This window comes from Patagioenas fasciata, chromosome 3, assembly GCF_037038585.1.
Source record: "Patagioenas fasciata isolate bPatFas1 chromosome 3, bPatFas1.hap1, whole genome shotgun sequence".
Taxonomy (NCBI): Eukaryota; Metazoa; Chordata; class Aves; order Columbiformes; family Columbidae; genus Patagioenas; species Patagioenas fasciata.
Window position 1 is genome coordinate 77,958,627 of NC_092522.1, and position 14,250 is coordinate 77,972,876.

Here is a 14,250-nt window from a genome sequence, read left to right on the forward strand (position 1 = left end):
GATACTGGTAAAATAATTAATAAAATCAGTTATTTTCCTTAATCAGATTGAGTGCTGATTCGAAATTGTTATAGGTATACATTCTAAACCCTATCTCTTGCAGGATGTAATTTCCCTGAACAATAAACATTTACATAAATGTTTATCAGGAGAGAGTACTTTCTTTAATTAGACAGTGATATATTGGGAAAAACAGACAAGGTTTCAACACAAATAAATTATTGTTTAGATATATGGATAGGATAGAAGCTTTTAGTGTGCAGAGAAGTCTCAACACAGGTACACAGCATATAAATCTTTCAAAAAGCTTGAAAATATACCTCCTAGACAATACAAATAAGGGTTTATCCAACTCTTAAAGCTTCAGGCAGAAATAAGTTTCTGAATCACATTCTAAGTGCCAGTTTCTTTGTGCTCCTGATGCTTGACATGTTCCTTCAAGGTACTCATCACCAAAGACCTTCAAAGATTGCCCACCCCAGGATCTAAGGAGCATACAGGAAGGGAAGCAGGCTGCAGAGAAGGCATGCAGAAACAGCCAAAAATTATATTAGAAAGATAAGCACTCAATGGAAGTGGAAAGCAGTGAGGGATCTGAAGAGTAGCAAGCAGAATTTCTACAGGAATAACAGTAGCAAAATAAGACCTGGGAAACAGGAGTCTGCCATTGAGTGGGGCAGGTGACCTTTTGGTGAAAGCTGCTGAAAAGGCTGAGATGCTCAATCCCTTCTTTACTCTGGTCTTTATGAGTGCGGTCTAGTCTGTGGCCTTCCAGGTCTCTGTGCCTAATTGGAAAGCATAGGTAAAGAGTGGTACTACTCACATCTGAACTCACATCAAATTTGGGATCATTTATGTAATCTGGACATATACAAGTCAACAGGGTGCATTCATGGGTGCTGAGAAGCTGCCAAAGGTATATTCAAGGCCACTCTCTATTGTCTTGAAAAGTGGGGGAGGTTCCTGATCCCTGAAAAGTAGTGTACAAGGGCAGGTGATACTGGAAGCAAACTCTTCAACACAGGTGGAATACAGATGAAAATCATTGATGTCAGAACAAAACTTCAGGTTTTCATCAGTTAAATCTAAGAGGAGGCTCTTTTGGCAAGTCAGTTTAAAACTTGGTCATCACAGCCAAAAATATAGCAAGTGTTCCTGGCACTGATGTTTGTGGCTGGCTCTCACTCAGCTTTATTTTTCTGGCATCAATACATGTCTTACACAGAGGCACTTCTGTTAGTATTTTTTCCTCATCATCTTTTTATCTGCTGGTAAACAGTTTTCTACAGTATATTTTTTTTTTCTTACACTTCTCATAAAACACTTTATCTGATGGCATGACCAAAACATGGCTGGAGCAATTGCGTTTCAGTTTAGAAACCTATTCTTTGGTCCATGCACAGAACTCTATAGAATAAGCTTATGGACTCCCTTAAGCATTTCTCTGAGTTTGACTACCACTGTCGGACTATCCTGTTTTACACTGATCAATACCTTGCCAAAATAATTCCATTTAATTTCATTTATGTCATTTTTTTTCACCTTGACACAAGATGCTAAAAGCGTACGTATCAAAGCTTAAGGTAAAGGTCAGCTGTAATACTCAAAGGAAAAATATTAAAGACAAACAAAACACACCATGCAGTCTGGGAAGTTTAGCAAAAATACATCATCCTGGTTGTTTAAATATGTCTCAAACAAAGCCCTCACAGCATTGACAGGTCTGGGGAGCAACCTTGTCCTTTGAACCATTGCAATGTGAGGTGTTCTCTTTTCTGTACTCAGAATATATGTCTCATGTTTCTTTTCTTTTATCAATACAAATGCAGTTTTGACAGCTCTTCTGCAGTGGTGGTATCAGTGACACATTTTTATATGGGTTTACTGTTTTCTCCCACTTCACACATTGCTTTCAAGATGCCTTTGTGTTACAGATCTGGCTACCACTTGGCCTTCTTAGGTATCCATTATGCCATACTAATATCTTTGAATGTATTTTCTGGATCAGGAACTAGAGAAAATGGTACTTACACACACACTACATTAGACCTGTGGCTGCCAGCATGTTCTCAAGTTCTTTTGGCTCTATTATCAGAATAGATGTCTGGCATAGAAATGCTGATTCAGACATGCTCTTGCAGCAAGCAGCCCCCTACCATCATTTGGAAGGTTCCTGAATAATTTTGGATCCTTTTGTTGAAAAGGATTATTCCTTTCTTTTCTGACAGGTTGTACTAACAAATTCTTGAGCAATTTGGGTTAATATGACTACTACATGAGGAAAGGACAGCAGAACTTTGTAGTAAATTCACAAAAGAATCTCAGGGGACCACTTAAATCCATTTTCTGAGAGGATCAGAGGAATAACCAGCTGCATGTTCAGTTTTCTCTCCAAGTGACTTTGGATGCAACTTAGGTGCATGTTTGATGGTCACTGCCATTAAAAAACACGCTCTTTTGGTAGTCCATGTCTAGTCTTCTTAAGAAATATAGATGACTTTTTACAAATGAGACCTGTGTAAGGAATGGCAGAAAAAGTACTGAACTTTTTAAAGGATACCAGACACATTTCTCTTACAAACTTTGCCATTCTGTTTTCAGGGAAAAAATTTCAACTAAGTAGAAAATAGCATTTTCTTCTTCTGTGAATATTATCATGAAAAATTAACACAGCAGGTCAGGAACAGTGATATTTTCTGACTTCTAATGTTGTCTTTTGGCCAGTATACTTGTAAAAACATGTATTTTGATATTGTGACTGGTGTAAACTAATCCAAAATCACCTATGTATACCCTCTATTCATTCTTTTTTACTGCCGTTTGTATCAGGAAACCATTCTATGAGAAGTGCATCCTCAGCCGTATGGATCTCACAGTGTTACAAGTTCTGAAAAAAATAGGTTTTGACAAGAATTTAAGAGCTACATTTGGTATTTGAATGGTCTGCGTCTGAGCAGTCACTAATAATACTACTGCTCTGTAGAACATCTCTCCCTTTCTGATGTCTGGTCATGTGCCTGTGCGCAGTAACCTCACATACCTTTTCCTTGACATCTTTCTTTGGATTACCTCAAAAGATAAAAAAGTTGCTTTTAAAAAGTAATAAACCATTCTGATGTAGAGCAGATAGTCTTCCAGCATGCAAACATGTATAACTAAGTGGAAAACTTCTTGTAGGCAATTAGAAGAAACTGTGATCATTTCAGTTTCTATTCCTCTGAATTGAATCACAGAATCACAGAATTGGCTAGGTTGGAAAAGACCTCAGAGATCATCAAGTCCAACCCTTGGTCCAACTTCAGCCCATTTACTAGATCATGGCACTAAGAGCCATGTCCAATCTCAATTTAAAAACCTCCAGGGACGGTGAGTCCACCACCTCCCTAGGCAGGCCATTCCAATGCCTGATCACTCTTTCCGTAAAGAACTTCTTCCTAATATCCAGCCTAAACTTCCCCTGGCAGAGTTTAAGCCCATGTCCCCTTGTCCTATTGCTAACTGCCTGGGAGAAGAGACCAGTTCCCACCTGACTATAACTTCCCTTCAGGTAGTTATAGAGAGTGATGAGGTCACCTCTAAGCCTCCTCCTCTCCAGGCTGAACAAACCCAGCTCCCTCAGCCTCTCACCATAGGTCATGTGCTCAAGTCCCTTCACCAGTCTTGTTGCTCTTCTCTGGACCCACTCCAGCACCTCAATATCCCTCCTGAACTGAGGGGCCCAGAACTGAACACAATACTCCAGGTGTGGCCTCACCAATGCAGAGTACAGGGGAAGGATCACTTCCCTTGTCCTGCTGACCACACTATTTTTGATACAGGCCAGGATACCATTGGCCTTCTTGGCCACCTGGGCACACTGTTGGCTCATGTTGAGCTTGCTGTCAATCAGTACCCCCAGGTCCCTTTCTGTCTGGCTGCTCTCCAGCCACTCTGTGCCCAGCCTGTAGCGCTGCAGGGGGTTGTTGTGGCCAAAGTGCAGGACCCGGCACTTGGCCTTGTTGAACTTCATCCCATTGGAATCAGCCCATTTTTCCAGTCTATCCAGATCTCTTTGCAGAGCCCTCCTGCCTTCCAGCAGGTCGACACTGCCCCCCAACTTGGTGTCATCAGCAAATTTGCTGATGGTGGTCTCAATCCCCTCATCTAAATCATCAATAAAGATGTTAAACAGGACTGGACCCAACACTGACCCCTGGGGGACACCACTAGTGACTGGCCGCCAGCTAGATGCAGCCCCATTTACCAGCACTCTCTGGGCCCGGCCCTCCAGCCAGTTCTTAACCCAGCAGAGAGTGCACTTGTCCAAGCCATGGGCTATCAGCTTTTGAAGGAGTATATTATGGGAGACAGTGTCAAAGGCTTTGCTGAAGTCTAGATAGATCACATCTACAGCTTTCCCCTCATCCACTAGGTGGGTCACCTGATCATAAAAGGAAATCAGGTTGGTCAGACAGGACCTGCCCCTCCTAAACCCATGCTGGCTGGGTCTGATCCCTGGTCCATCCTGGAGGTGCTGTGTGATTGCATTCAGGATGATCTGCTCCATCACCCTGCCAGGCACCGAGGTCAGGCTGACAGGCCTGTAGTTGCCAGGGTCAGCTTTGCAGCCCTTTTTGTGGATTGGGGTAACATTTGCCAGTTTCCAATCATTTGGGACCTCCCCAGTGAGCCAAGACTGTTGGAAGATGATGGAGAGCGGCTTGGCAAGCTCTTCTGCTAGCTCCCTCATCACCCTAGGATGGATCCCGTCTGGTCCCATAGACTTATGAGGATCCAGATGGCTCAGTAAGCCACCAACTATTTCCTCTTGGAATACAAGGGGACTATTTGGCTTCCTATTCCTGTCAACCATCTCCAGAGGCCAGTTATCCTGAGGGCCATCTGTTTGACTGGTAAATATTGAGGCAAAGTAGGTATTAAGTACCTCAGCTTTCTCCTCATCTTTGTTAACTATATTTCCCTCAAAGTCCAGTAGAGAATGGAGGTTTTCCTTGCCCCTCCTTTTGTTATTAACATATTTAAAGAAGGACTTTTTATTATCCCTAACAGAATTGGCCAAATTAACTTCAAACTGCACTTTTGTTTCCCTGATTTTTTTCCTGCACGATCTAGCTATTTTCCTAAATTCTTCATAGGTAGCCAGCCCTTTTTTCCACAGTCTGTAAACTCTCTTTTTATTTCTGATTTCCTTCAAAATCTCCCTGTTTAGCCAAGCCGGTTGTCTTCCCTGTCGGCTAGCCTTTCGGCGCACTGGTATAGCCTGATCCTGTGCCCTCAAAACCTCCCGCTTGAAGTATGTCCAACCCTCCTGGGCCCCCTTGTTTTTAAGCATTGTTTCCCAGGGTATGCTCTGAACTAGACTTCTGAATAGCCAAAAATCTGCCCTCCGGAAGTCCAGTGTAGAGGTTTTATTGGTGGCTCTCCTTGCATCTCTAACTATTGAGCGTATGTATGATTAAATACTTCTGTTTGGATTTAGGTTTCATTAAAACTCATACAGCAGCAATTGCCCCAGCATTAGGGAATTACCAAACCCCAAGCACATAAAAAATATCTCAAAATGAATAATGTGGTACAGTGAAATGTGGCAAATGGGTTTACTTTGTTTCTGCTGATTTAAATCAAATGAAGGCAGTATCACAGAATCACAGAAGTGTCGGGCAGATCTATCTTTCTGTGCTTTTTGTTTGGTTGGCTTCAGTGTGGGGTTTGTTTTGTTTTGTTTTAATTTTTTGTGGATTTTCTTTTTATAAAGGAACTGGAATTAACTGAAGAGGAAGAAGCAATCAAAGCAAATCTAGTGGATAATCAGGAACTGCCTCCAGAAGTCCTTGATAACATTGTTCCTGACTGGTGGAGGAAAGAGCCGTTCCGGTAACTGTAATTAGATTCTCTCCTTAATTAATCTTAGGAAGTATATAATTCATTATGTCCACAATTACAAATAACTATTGCAGACATTATTTCGATGCTCTTGTACTTTTTATGAATCGTGACCTGCTTCTCAGTTTTGGTTTTGTTGCTCTATTTTGACTGATATTTTGACAGCAATATAATGTCTCATGCACCCTCCACAGGACTGGGCAAAAGTACTTAGTGCACTTGAATTTGATTAAATCTCCTGAATAACAGGGTAGTTTTCATGGGCTTGCAGGACAGATATGAAAACAAACCTTTTATGTTTTCATGTAATTAATAAATATGGAGAGCGGGAATCCAGCTGTAACTGTTGGTTTCCATATATTGTAAATATTGTGTGGAAAGCAAAGACAAAGTAACAATGGTCTCCAAAATAACACAGAATCAGGTTATCTTGTGCCTTCATCACAATCTGCACTCCAGTGATGTATTCACAACAGAGTTCCTTTTGTATCAGAAAGTACATCCATAACACTGTGATAAACATTGATTATTGTTCCATAAATAAATAAAATCATCAGCTCCTAGGAAGCACACTGGTTTTTTTTATTATGTAATTGCCAGGAAATGTAATTGCAGGGAAAAATCCTTTTTTCCATGTCCTATCTATTCCATACATTTCCATCCAGATCATAACTGCTGGCAGCTTGACCAGTAGGTTTCAATTCCTAACAGTATGAGAAATGCCTTAAAAAGAATAAACAAGGCCATCACACAGACTTTTGTCCTGTCAGCCCACAAATAGGGGACATTGTTCTCTTAATGGTGTAAAAATAGGGAGGAAAAAAAATGCACTGAGACAAAAAATTGCCCAGCATTACACATAATGTCATGATATTATATAAATTCAGTTTCATCAGGGACTGTATAGCAAAAGAGAACCTTCATCATGATATAAATCATGATCGATATCCTCCCCCCAACTTCTTTCCACAGTATCCAGGACCACCTCTTTCTTCCATCCACTCCCACCTCTTGTGGCCTCTTTGATCTTCTGCAGTTTTACAACGCATCCTATTAAGGACTAAACTAATAAAAAGAAATATTAACTTATTAACACAATATTCAGCTTTACACAACTACTCATCCAATTTGAGATTGTAAGAGCTCCAACAAGCCATAGAGTTTTCCTGACCTATCTGACATGTTTTTAATATCTGCAGGAAGGGAGATGCAGGTCATGCTGTGTGGCAAAATTCTCATCCTATACTAGAGAATTGTCAGGCATTTCTGAAAATTAAATTTTCAGGCAACAAGCTTTCTGTGGCAGATAAGTAATGTTTGGGGCACCTTCCATTGTTTTAAGAGCAGTGGCAAAGAAGTACTGTTCTTATAGTCACACAAGCAATACTGAGGACACAATTAATTTTCCTTTTTAAAAGTTATTTTTAAACAACCTCTGCATGTTAAAACCTCAGAAGAAATACATTTGTTAGTACAACAATTAAAATACATAGTTAAGTATCAGTTTTACATTGTCAAAGCTAATGCCTGAAAGTATTTTTTTAAGTTTACTCTTAACGTATACATTTAATAAGAGAGTTTATTTATTTTCTTTTTTTGAATTAATTGCATTTTCACCGTGTTGCACTTTAAAATACATTGTGTGATGGTAAATATGTTATTTTCCAATTAGGTCCACAGGATTCATACTGGATGGTTTCCCTCGTACTCCAGATGAAGCCCAGTATTTGTCAGAACGAGGACTCTGTCCTGATGTTGCGGTTTATCTTCAAGTAGAAGAAAGTGATGTTCTTGACCGCTTTCTTCCTCCACGTCTGCAAAAATGGAAAGAAAGACAACATAAAAAAATGGAAAAAAAAAAGAAACTGAAAGACCTGAAAGCAAAAATAAGGGTAAGTTTTCAGTCCTGTCTATTTTTTTTTGTAATTTCAGCAGCAGAGGTCTGAACACAGATTCTAAAACGCCCAAAGCAGTGAACAGCAAACAGAGAAACAGATGTGGGAGCAGGAGGCACAGCCGCACACATCCACAGCATTCCTAGATTCACCATGGGAACCAAAAGCAATTTAGGGCTTCTTTCCTCCTCTGTGCAATTAATTTGTGCAGGAGTTTAGATATCTCACAGCCCAAGAAAAGCGTCTGACAATGCCAGGCACCTGGAAAGTCCTGGGCAAAAGGCAACTAGATGGAGAGAGTGAATATAGCCATATGAAAATCATTTACATGTCTCACGCACCGTATTGTTGTTGTATCCTGGATTCCCTGAGCATGGGCTGTTGAGCTGATCTGCATCTCTCATAGGCTGACTTCATAGGTACTGTACAGTGTATGTGTCTGTTTCCAACTGTGATACTCTGCATAGAAATTTAAACTGAAAGAGGATAGATTTAGATCAGATATAAGGAAGAAATTCTTCCTCATGAGGGTGGTGAGGCACTGGAACAGGCTGCCCAGAGAAGCTGTGGATGCCCCAGCCCCGGAACTGTTCGAGGTCAGATTGGATGGGGCTTTGAGCAACCTGGTCCAGTGGAAGGTGTCCCTGCCCATGGCAGGGGGGTTGGAACTAGATGATCTTTAAGGTCCCTTCCAACCCACACCATTCTGTGACTCTATGAGTAGCACTAAGGCACATTCTCTGTGCTGATGCAGCTGCACAGTCTCCCATTTGAGCAAAGCTGTGCCTACTACTGAACAGGTTACCAGTTAATGGAAGTCACCTGAAACCTGTATACAGACATTTACAGTCAGCACATGAAAATTATTCAAGTTTCCTAGCTTTCTATAAAAGTGAGATAAAGTACTTCACATGTACTGTCAGAAAAGGTCTGAGCATGTGTTACTATGGAGTGCTAGTTACTACAGATCAGCTGACACACAGAAATTTAGTACAACAGAATTTGGGATAATGCTCGTACAGTACCAGTAAGTTTTCTGAACTGCTTATGCCAGAGGTTGGCTGTGACAATGCATACAATCTCGGACAGTTAAAGTATTTATTTTGATTTAGTCCTTCCTGATGCAAGTTGGCAGTCTTGCTGGAAAAGGTGCATTCTAGTGACCAGCCTACTTTGCTGCACTGGGCTCACCCTGTAAGCAGTTACTCTGATAATTCAAGTGGCAAATACCTGTGCTACGGATCTTAGGGTCCGAACTTCTAATGAACAGTGTGGGCATCAAAATGGCTCCTGATGACAATGGAAAACAGCAGGTTCCTGTTTAAAATACATACACAAAGCAGTGATAGAAATTGCAAAAGACATTAAGAAATAAGGAAAGAACAGAATCAGAATTTCCTAAGTGACAGCAATTTGATGTATTTGCTTATGCATATTGCAATATAGTTTTTAGTTACACATTGAGTATTTTTGCATGGCATCCAGTTGGTGAGCAAGTCAAGTGGTGTTGTGAGCATGCAGCATTGCTGGGTATACTCTTATTCCTTCTTTTCTTACTAAAGCTGGACAACATACAGAGGGCCTGGGAAAAGCAGACCAGTTGAATGCTATCCTGGAGTTTCCTTCTCCAGTGGAAGAGGCTGGCAACAGGATACTGAGAGCAATGAGTACACCTGCAGTGCTGTGTCACTGAGGAACACCAGACCACTTGCTTGGAGTTAACATGGATTTCTAAAATCGCACTGTTGCCAGTGTATTGACAGTCTTAGTTTTTCTGATCTCAGTTCAGGGGACAGTATTAGAGTGTGCAAGAACAGCAATTACAGGTTGAATGACCATCAACCACACTGGCCTTAAGAAGAATGCTACTGTATATTACTTCTGAGTTAGAATTTAGCCATCTGCTATTTGACATGTATCTACTGAGTACGTAAGGGGACTGTATTTCAAATGCTTATAACTTGGTCAAAACCGGGCAGCACACATTTAATGCTATGCTCAGTCACCCCTTTGCCAAATGGGAGAAACCACCTATAAGTTTAGAAACACTATAGCTTACCAATATAAATACTATAATATTCTCAGTGTCCTCAGAGTCACAGTATTTTTCCCTGCTAATTTCAATCTTAGAAATTTTACTAAAATTTACTTTGATGTTCACCTAGTAGAGAGGTATATATGGACTGCAAAATTTCAAGCTGCACAGACAGCATTTTTTATCATTAGAAGCATCTAGAAACAGATTTTTAACATTAATTCTAGGTCACATTAGCAATTCTCAGAGGAGAGCTTTTATTAGCAAATATCAGTCTTACATCCTTTCTCCACTAACAGGATGAGCAGATTGCTAGAAGAAGAGAAGAACTTTTAGAAGAACAAAGGCAGAAGAAGCAGGAGGTAAGAAAACAAGCTAAAAGAAAGATTTTAAGGATAAGTGCTTGCATTTTTATCTTAGAAATTTCTAGACGTTTTAGTCACAGAGTTTTCAAGACAATGTAGAATAGTAAAAGTAGACTGTCAGAAACTTCTACTTTCAAAAATAATTTGACATGATGTTTAAATCGTTTTAGAAACTATTGACTCATGAACACTATAAACAATTTTAGATGAAGTCTCAATTTGTGCTCCAATTCACCAAAATACTTACGAATGTATTTAATACATCTGATTTGTAAGCACAAGAGTAGCCCCATGTGGTGGGTTGACTCTGGCTGGATGCCAGGTACCCACCAGAGCTGCTCTATCACTCCCCTTCTCAGCTGGACAGGGGAGAGTAAATACAATGAAAGGCTCGTGGGTCAAGATAAGGACAGGGAGAGATCACTCACCAATTACTGTCACAGGCAAAACAGACTCAACCTGGGGAAAGTTAATTTAATTTATTACCAATCAAATCAGTGTAGGATAATGAGAAAATAAAAACTAAATCTTAAAACACTTTCCCCCCACTCCTCCTTTCTTCCCAGGCTTAACTTTACTCCTGATTTTTCAATGTCCTCCCCGCCAGCAGCGCAGGGGGACAGGCAACAGAGGTTGCGGTCAGTTCATCATACGTTGTAACTACTGATCCTTCCCCCTCGGGAGGACTCCTCACACTCTTCCCCTGGTCCAGCCTGGGGTTCCTCCCATGGGAGTCAGTCTTCCACAGACTTCTCCAAAGTGAGTCCTTCCAAAGGGCTGCAGTTCTTCACTAACTGCTCCAGTGTGGGTCCCTTCCACAGGGTACAGTCCTTTAGGAACAGACTGCTCCAGTGTGGGTCCCCCATGGCGTCACAAGTCCTGCCAGCAAACCTGCTCCAGCCTGGGCTCCTCTCGCCATGGGGACACAGGTGCTGCCAGGAGTCTGCTCCAGCAGGGGCTCTTCACAGGGTCCCAGCCTCCTTTGGACATCCACCTGCTCCAGGCTGCAGGCAGGCATCTGCTCCACTGTGGACCTCCATGGGCTGCAAAGGGACAGCCACCTCACCACGGTCTGCACCATGCTGCAGGAGAATCTCTGCTCTGGCACCTGGAGCACCTCCTTCCTCCCCCTCCTTCTTCACTGACCTTGGTGTCTGCAGAGCTGTTCCACATATTTTCACTCCTCTCTTCTGGCTGCTGCAGTTGCTGTAGCACAGATTTTTTGTCCTCTTTTTTAAATATGTTACCTCAGAAGCGCTACCACTGTCACTGATGAGCTCCGCTTTGTCCAGTGGCTGGTCTGGCTTGGAGCTGGCTGGCATTGGCTTTATCAGACATGGGGGAAACTTGTAGGAGCTTCTCACAGAAGCCACCACTATAGCCCTCCCCCACTACCAAAACCTTGCCATACAAACCAAATACACCCCACTAATTGCAATTAGTGTGTTTTAGGTACCCTGTCAAATCTATGGTTAATACAGAACATTATTGTGCCAGGCTTTCTGCTCAAACTCAGTTACAAGGTATACTTATATGTGCATTAATGTACTACTTGACTGTTCATGAAATTCTGTCAAATACACTTTCAGCTAACAAGCTTGTTTATAACAAGTCTTGCCAAACTACAATACCATGTATGAAAAAATATTCCTCTTATCAAAACTGCAGTGTAGCACTTGAGTTTTTTAAGCACTCTTGGAACTGGTACAGTGTTTCACTGCATGCACTACGCAATACCTCTGTATTTTCTTCTGAAATATGATTCTAGAATTTACTAGATTTTTGCTTACAATAAAGGATGCCCCAAAATGTGGTTTTGTTGAATTAATGATTTTTCTAATTAAAAACGAGACAAGATTATAATATATTCCTTCAAAATATCTGTACCATAGACATAAAACAAAACAAAACATTTTACCTTTATAGGCTTTAGCAAATAAGGAGCATTCTGAAGACACTGAGGAGGAAGATATTGAAGCTATACTTGAAGAAGAGTTTTTTGAAGAAGAGGAAGAGGAGTCTGAAGAAGAACAGGAGGCTGATGCCATTGACCGCATCCAAAATGAAATTTCAGAAAAGTTTGATTCAGAAACAGAGGGTTTACAAGGTGTACAGGTACTTACTCCACTGCTGATTTTGTTAAATTATATGATTGCATGACACAAGAAGAGTTTTCAGTTTTATTTTAGTTGTCAAATTCAAAAACCATAGTGCTTAAACAATTGTGCTGCACTTATGATTTAAATATGTGAGCAAGATAAAGGCTGTAGTGAGAAGGTATATGCTTCAAAAAGTAGATCATTTATAAGACTGATATTCTGGGAAAAATAACAAAGAACACTTTTTGGTAGATCTAGAGAGTCTTGGCGTCCTTATTTCCTTTTTGACAGGTCAGTTGATGCAGAAAACCAAACAATTGTTCATTGTTTGGTTGTCACCAGAGCGCAGCAATATTTTTAGGGTAACTAAACAAGCCATCCTGAATTGTTTGGAGTAGGGAAAGAATAGTATTTGTTTTTAATGAAAGATACTTCTCAAGCTTTCACTTTATCATAGTAGATTCCTCAAAGTTAACTGAAAGATCATCATTTTGTTTTATTTTTTAAATAGTGTGATAGCTGGATAATTTAAACTTCAATGGGCAGGAAGACCAATTCTCATCTCAAATCAGATTGTGCTGACTTATGGTGACTGAGAACATGCTCAAGAAATCCTTGATATTTCACAGAAAATCTTGCTGACAGTCATTATTACAAATCTGATCACGTTTATGATTCTAATATTTTGTTATGTTTTTATTAACCAGGAAGAATTTGAAAAATTGTTAATACCACAAATTGAGATCAATGGAGGACGGAAGCCTCGCATCGTGTGCTACCAAATATATAGCAAGCTGAATTCTTTAGTGGAAAATCGTGAAAGCATTTTTGAGAAATGTTACCCAATAAGTTTGCCTGTTGCACAGAAGATGCTAGCTTGCTTATATAAATTTCCAAGTTCTTTTGGTCGGTGGGATCCAGTCAAGGTAATGTTCTTAAATAGCTGAAGAATATTTTCAAGAAGTGATACTTTAAAAAAAAAAAGAGCAAGCTAATATTAATATTAAAAAGTATTATCAGACAGTAGCAACTAGTACCAGAAATATTTAATGAAAACTACATTACTGAATCAAAACCACACCACTGAACATACACAAAACATGGCAAGCATTGACAGTGAAAGATGTTAGTCTTTCACTGTTGCAGCTAAATTAAGGCTGAGGGGCATAAAATTTGTTGTTAGGTTTAGTGATGATTAAAGGTGGCACTGAATCAGAAAAAAATGCTTAATACTGAATGATCCCAAAAAAAAAAGGCAACAGAGAAGGTCTTAAAGTCTTCCAGAAGCAGTGAAAACAAAACAAAAGGATTTGGGTTTTGAATCTGTAAGAAGCCACAGAGGTGGCCACCAAGCCTATCAGTGGCAAAAAAATAAACCAACAAATGTTACATGTATGTAATTCATCACCAATAGTTCTTTGTTGTCAAAATGTACAAACTTTGAAGAGCAACAAATCTAATTCCATAGTATTTTACTAGAGATCTGGAAAGCTGAGGTCAGAAAGTACTCATGTCTATCCCCAAAAGTGGGCTGATCAAGTTCTATTGGTAGCAAGTGAAATGTTAGTGGTTTTTTTTTTTTTTGTTTAATCATGGAAATAAAAGCAGGTTGGATCGTGAGTAAATCAGAACTGAAAATGAGGATTGATAAAAAAATCCATACAGTGAACAAGTTCCTGAAAGAAACATTCTTTGGCCTTTATTTTACTATGCTATTTAAGTAACTTTTATTTGCTTTTGTATAGCTGTCATGTTGGATCTTCATCTGTTTCAGATCACATTTATCTTTCTTTAACCTTGGCAATCAGAACTGAATATAGATCAGCTCTTACTACAGTTTCATATAATCAAAATACTTATTTAAAATGTTTTAGGATTTCAGAATAGCCTTTTCCATGAGTGCATCAAATTGGCATCTCATAATCTAGGGACTTATTAACAGAAGCAGATATTTCTTCTCTTCTGTCATTTCC

General features: G+C 40.0%; 1 protein-coding gene across 2 annotated transcripts in view; it reads left to right on the top strand.

Moving 5' to 3' along the window:
• The window catches only part of AK9 (adenylate kinase 9), a 73,983-nt gene that overhangs the window by 46,773 nt on the left and 12,960 nt on the right, over positions 1-14,250 (top strand). For both annotated transcript variants that reach the window (XM_065834560.2, XM_065834561.2), the window contains exons 24-28: positions 5,756-5,874; positions 7,556-7,775; positions 10,113-10,175; positions 12,105-12,293; positions 12,985-13,203. In XM_065834560.2, coding sequence (XP_065690632.2) covers positions 5,756-5,874; positions 7,556-7,775; positions 10,113-10,175; positions 12,105-12,293; positions 12,985-13,203 — 810 coding nt within the window. The remainder of the gene's footprint in view (positions 1-5,755; positions 5,875-7,555; positions 7,776-10,112; positions 10,176-12,104; positions 12,294-12,984; positions 13,204-14,250) is intronic.